The sequence below is a fragment of the Cyprinodon variegatus genome, unplaced genomic scaffold, assembly GCF_000732505.1.
Source record: "Cyprinodon variegatus isolate N-32 unplaced genomic scaffold, C_variegatus-1.0 Scaffold1582, whole genome shotgun sequence".
NCBI classification, from domain to species: Eukaryota; Metazoa; Chordata; class Actinopteri; order Cyprinodontiformes; family Cyprinodontidae; genus Cyprinodon; species Cyprinodon variegatus.
Genome location: NW_015152035.1, coordinates 95317 through 101700, shown reverse-complemented (window position 1 = coordinate 101700; position 6384 = coordinate 95317). Strand labels below are relative to the sequence as shown.

Sequence of the window (6384 nt, the reverse complement as noted above, 5' to 3'; positions counted from 1 at the left end):
GGTTTTCCACAGGTTTAAGGATAATTTTTTTTTCATCAAAAAGCACATTTTTGAGGTGTGACACTGATGTTGGACTAGAGGGACAGGCTTGTAGTCTGAGCTTCATTTCATTTCAAATGTTTTCTGTCGGGTTCGATCAAGATTCTGAAGGCCAGCTGAAGTTCTTCTGATCTTAACTCAGCTTTATGGTTCTTGCTTTGCCTAGTGAGCAGTCATTCTGCTTTCCATCTTTATTGCCCCGCTTTGCAGAATCTGTTAGTTTAATCTCTAAAATTATGCTCTCTCATCTGTTCCTGTTTGGCTGTGATACTATCTTGGAGAGAAATATTGTTTAATACATGTTGGAAATTAGCCTGCTTTTCAGTATAGTCCTGTTTCTCTGACTGTGACTGGCTGGATGTGCTCTCTTCATCCTCTGACATGGGAGCTGGCTCGGAGCTTGTCTGCCTGGCTGTGTGTTTCCTGGACGAATGTGCAGCTGGTTGACAGTTGCTTTTTGTGTCTCTCAAGCATGCTTAGTATAAGGGATTGCCTTTGAGTCAATGAGTCGATGTAATCAAATGGTTTTCCTTAGAAAACTTTAAATCAATCTGACTGAATGATCTGCTGAACTGTAAAATGCCTCGAGATCATGTGCTGTGAATTGGTGAAATAGAAATAAACTGAATGAAAACTGAAATTATTTTAGGACTTGTAGGGTCTTTCTAAAAACAGTTTATTTACTCTTTGGGAAGGGAAAAAGTCCAAGATACAGTATATGTCGACGCATTGAGAGCCGTTCCACAGTATCACACCCTCCGAAAAAAAACTTTACACTTAATTCAGTGCAGTCAGACAGTGGAGGTTTGTTTTGCTACAGAACACACCAACTGCTTTAGACTCTTGGTGCTTAACATTTAGTTTCTTTATCCTGGTTCCTAGGGCCCATTAGGTGTTGGATCTGATGCCCTTTAGCACGCAGTTATTTTTTAAATTTCCTGAACATTTGTAGTAATCCTTACTTTGTGTCTAAAACTATGTTTGTCTCCTTTCTCTGGTTTAAACAGGATTACTACACCAGTTTTTGTGTTGGTTTCCCCAGCAGCTCTGGGGAGGGGTATAAACAAATGTCCCCTTGTCTCTATTGAGAATCTAGCTACTGATGTGATTTTTATTTTAATCTACATATAACCTATCAGCTCAAACACATACCACCGTACTATGGTAGGATTCCTCTAGTCTAGGCCACATCAGTGGCTTCCAAGAACCAAGTGGGTCAAACCGGTACAAACCGGTTAGCCTCCTCTACAGAACCTTCCTGGTGAAATGTTTTTAATAAAACTATAGTTTTCAGTAAAAACCTCAGTTTTACAACTTTCTGGTGAGAATTTCAAATCAGTTAAAGTGTTACGAAACTTCATACGATAAACATCGTATGAAGTTTTCAAACCATTCAAAGGTCCCTCAAAACACAATTTAGATCCTGTTCCATCGAAAATTGACACAGACATCAGTGTATAAAACTTTATTGATTGATGAATAAGACTTTACAGTATTGTGTCAAATATAAAAATGACAGAAGTCACCCTTCCATCACATTTAAATGGTTAAAAAAAAAAAAAAATCTGCAATGGATAAATCTGCAATGTCATAAGCTCATCATCTCATAAATAATGTAAAAGCAAAAACCTTTTTTTTCTTTAAAATTTCCAGATTTACAATCGGACTGACTTAAGAGTTAAAAAACAACAACATGCAAACAGCTTTAGGAGCCATTTAAAAACAATTGTAAACATAGACCACATGTTATATCCAGTAAATGCTAGTAGCTGGTTGCTCCTGACGGCCAATAGCTGTCAGATTTCTGACAGAGTAACACGAAAAGAGTTCACTGAGCTCTCAAAAGACAGGATGAAGGTGTCCTCATTGGAGAAGTGCTGAACGATGTTGTCGTCCATGTTGACCAGGACCCTGCAGAAGAGAGAGAAAAAAAAAAAAAGATTGCTGTGTGAAAGACTAAGAAGCAACGGTTCAGGGCAACGGCATTGCTTGCTGCTAATATCATTAACCCTGTAATGCCAAATGTATCATATTTGATACATACGGTTTCTGAAATGTTTTGCGTCTGACACCTTTTGCATAATTTAATGGTAAAAACTTTGCTCAAAATCCTACTGTACACAATCAGATACACCTGATAACAGAGGGCAGAAGACTACACAAAAAAAAAATCTTGACTTATCGCATAGTAATAAATTATTAATAAAAATGTATTTATGTTTTTCCTTTTTAGATATTTTGTGAAAAGGCCAAATAAGGAATTCAATCCAAAAAAAAGTAATTTTCTGTTTTGATTTATTCTTGGATCAGGCTTTAAAGGGTTAAATATTAAGCAGACAATGTTTTACTGTTTGGAATGAATGCATTTAAATATCATAATCTTTCAAATATTTTGTTTTTAACTACATTTTTTACCTTTACAAAAAATAACTATGTCAATGAGTTCTCTGTTTTTCTTATTTTAAGTCAAATTAACAAAACATAGCACGCTTACAACCATAAACGAACATCTAAAGGCTCTAAGAAACATGGTTTTACTGGTGCGCACTATTTGTTCTCTGCACTCAGATTTTCACATTCAGGTCATCTGAGTAATTCCCTAGGAGTTGATATTCTGTCCTGAAAATTTCCTAAGTGGCTGCTGCATAAAGGTAAGGATAGCCACAGTTAAAAAATAAAAAAGCATGTATCTGCATTTCCATCCCTTTGAATTCTATAGAAATCAGCCACACCTCAAGTACTGATAAATTCATCCGTACAGTGTTTGAACATGTAATATTACACGATATTAATCATCCTCTGACAGTAGTTGGCTGCATCCCTTAGCACAACAAACAGTAAATTTACCTTAACAGTAATTGCAACATGGTTACTTAACAAGTGAAGTCTGAGATCTTAGCAGCATTTTAGAGCAACGATCAAAGACAAAGGATAAAACCAAATCAATCATGAACTCCAAAAGTTTTTGGTTATTAATGCAAAACTTTTAGTACCTACAAAAATAGCACCTAAAAGTATTTATTCTAGTTTGAGTAGTATTGGTTACTATGACTGATTTGTGATACAATAAATCTATAAAAATGTTAAACCTTGCTTATAGGTCCATCATCAGAAGCTCTGGGCTAGGGTTACTAAACATGTATGAATAAATAAACTACTTGTAAATGTTAATTTTAGTTGCAATTATCTATCTCATAAAATTTTTTGAACGATTTACGTCGTCAGAATTTTGAATACTACAGTATGCAGATGATAATCAACTGTTTCTAAAGCCCCTGTCCCACCTTGACCATTTAGACCAGCGTATGCCTGCCTGTACGAAAAATCTGGCAAAAATGCAGGCATACATTAGATACGTTATGGGTATGTTTTGTATAATTTATGAGCATGCTGAAGTACGCTGAAGCACGCTGGAACACGCTGGCACATGTCGACATACGGCAACGTATATTGAAATATTTTGAGTGAGCTTAAAATTCCCCGAAGTATGGCAGCATATGCTATACTTGGGCCAAGTTACAGGGAAGTTATCTAATCGTGGAGATGCATTGAAGGGGTCATAGAATGCAAAACAGAGTTTACATTGTCATAGATGAATATAGATAGTTCATTGGGTGAAATGGACGTACAGAGGCTGCTGGGCCTCTGACTGCACCTGACCTCAGCAGAGAGCCATGAGCCGACCTGTCCTCAGCCGGGGAAGGGGGCTGGGGGCCGGTAAGGCAGGCGGGGGGAAGCGTGGGGCAGCTGGTGTCCAGGCTACCGCCATTGGGTCGGGTTTGTTCGCCCTGTCGCCCGCTGGCTCCCTGCCCCCGTTCGCCCGGGTTCCCGGACCAGCACCAGGCTGACGGCTCGGTCCGAGTGCCCAGTGTGTTTCAACTACGTGCTGCACTGCAGTCGATCAAAATCCCAAACGATTTTGAAATTCCCCCCGCATATTTTTGTAGGTATGAAAAGTAGGTCATGTCTGGGAAAAAGAGGACGTCTGGTCACCCTACCATATCAACAATCTGATGTTTCAGTGAGTGAGTGCTTATTGCTATGATGTGTCTTTGCTCAGCAACTTCGCTCATTGTAAACCAACCAATCAGAGCACAGCTCATCCTTTTTTTTTTTTTTTTTTTCATAAAATATAAAAAAAAATAAAATAAAAAAAAAAGAGCACAGCTCATCTAAATATTCATGAATATAAATATTAATACCATAAAATGAAGAAAACCTGTCGTTTCAATCTAGGCTTTAACTAGGCTTGCATTAGGGCTCATAGAACAGCAAATATGCTATTTTTAGCCCAACAAATGTTACACACTCTATTCAGAGACCTTAAGGACCAACTACCCTATAGAATCATTCTATCACCCCTTTAAGTATAAGTTAAGTCATTGCGTCTAGCGTTTCCAAAACCAATTAAGTAACTTGTGCATAACTGATGCGTAACTTATCAAGAACTTATCTCCAGTGCATATTGACATGTTTGACGATCCAGACCACCGCTGAACGTGTTTCTAACTTTTAGGCTACAGTATAATTGCGTATTGGCAGCATTTTGATATAAAAGGGGAGTTCACAGGAGGAAACCGTATGTTCTCCTCCAGGCTTCATCCCCACCATAGGGTGGCATGAAGGTGAGTGTGATGGATCCTCCCTGCATTCCTGCCCATGACCAATAAACTTCCTAGCAGACATGACGCTGAATCTGCTGCGACCGCAAACCTTTCTTTCTTTTCATTTTATTTTTTTTTTTGGCCGGGCGGTAAACACCTCCTGGGTTAATACCGCGAACAAAGAAATCTTTTTATGCAGATCGGGTGCATCCCTAGGGGAGCAGCTTTAACTGATGCTTCGTAATGCCCATGAAATGATGCACAAGCATTTCATCATTTCATTAAGCTGCTGTGCATTATGGATAAGTTAGGCTGTCACTGGACTCATTATGAGTACGCTATGTATGCACCGAAAATGGAAAAAATACATAGAAAGTTCAGCATATGCCAGCGTTTTAGGAGATTCTGGGACACCAGGCATAAGTCGGCTAAATCAGCATGGTGTTACAGGGTCCTTAGACTTTAAAGGTTCTCATCTTAAACAGGGCTTTACTTTAAAAGCCTTCTTTCAAGCAAACATTTCTGTTTCTACCCTAACTTTTTCAGTATCATAGGTCATTGTATTCTAGTAATCTTAAACTAGTTTTAGCATAGCCTTACTACATAGATATTCTATCTCACCTAAAACATCAAACCTTTTAACCAGAAACCATGAATCCCATTTCATGGTGATGAATCATTTCAGTGGAGCTTTAATTAACTTTTCAACTTAAAATCATATCAACAAAAAAATCATTAAAAAACTCAATCATATGAATCCTTTGTTATGACTGTAGTTTATTTCTACAATAACATTACTTATATTTTCCCTAAACATCTTTATAATCATCTAGGAGAAAGAAAATCCACCCTTGTTCTAACAAGGTACATAAATATAAACTGTATAACTTTGCTTACATTTGTGTTTTTGTTTGAACAGGAAAAGACAAAAGCTGAGAGAGTTTGAACTTCTTCTCACCCTTTTTTGCTTTTCTGATAAACTTTAGTCATTTTTTCAACAGGAACTGTGTATTTCTCAGAGATCTGTGGAGGAAAAGATAAAACAAATGTTAACTTTAAAAGTAGGCCCAGACCAACTCTTCATGTGACTTCAAACAAAAACCCTTTAACAATACTTACTGCCTCCATCAGTGCTTTGAGGGTTGGGGCACGCAGCATTAAGGCATCAAATACTTCATCGCACTCCTTCCTCACATACAGCAGAACTAGGAGATAACGAGAAAGCCAAAAGATGAAAAATCATTTTATAAATGTTAGGGAAACAAAATAAACCTGACTGGGATTTAAAAAATAAAATCACCTTTCCTCTCAGGCTCTACCTTGGACTTCTTGGCCTGAGGCGGGCAGACCGCATCCTGACATAACAGCTTCTTCATAGGAAGCCCTCTGATGAACACAATCAACAAACAGTTATGAAGCGAAAACATTTTATATAAATTTGCTAATTTTTCCTGAAATACATGCATTTTTAATGTTGATATTATAAAGGTATGCACGGGTGTTACACTTGTATATAAGGAAACCCTTCATGATGTAGTGAGCTCCCAGTCTGCAGAATCCGTTAGTTCATTCTCTAACATTCTGCTCTCTCTGCTGTTTCTCACAGTAGCCTCTTCATCCTCTGACATGGGAGCTGGCTCAGAGCTTGTCTGCCTGGCTGTGTGTTTTCTCGACGGGGCCGCCTTTTACTAGCCTCGTGAGACCATCCTGATCTCGCGAGCTTTCAAGGTTTCACTCGCAA

At 38.2% G+C, this 6384-nt stretch overlaps 1 protein-coding gene across 1 annotated transcript in view; it reads right to left on the bottom strand.

The window, feature by feature from the left end:
* Positions 1–1678: 1678 nt before the first annotated feature.
* The window catches only part of LOC107103983 (grainyhead-like protein 2 homolog), a 34188-nt gene continuing 29482 nt past the window's right edge, over positions 1679–6384 (bottom strand). The window contains exons 12-15 of the mRNA XM_015403862.1: positions 5944–6029; positions 5763–5848; positions 5602–5666; positions 1679–1950 (exon numbers count right to left, since the gene is read on the bottom strand). Coding sequence (XP_015259348.1) covers positions 1836–1950; positions 5602–5666; positions 5763–5848; positions 5944–6029 — 352 coding nt within the window. The 3' untranslated portion in view covers positions 1679–1835. The remainder of the gene's footprint in view (positions 1951–5601; positions 5667–5762; positions 5849–5943; positions 6030–6384) is intronic.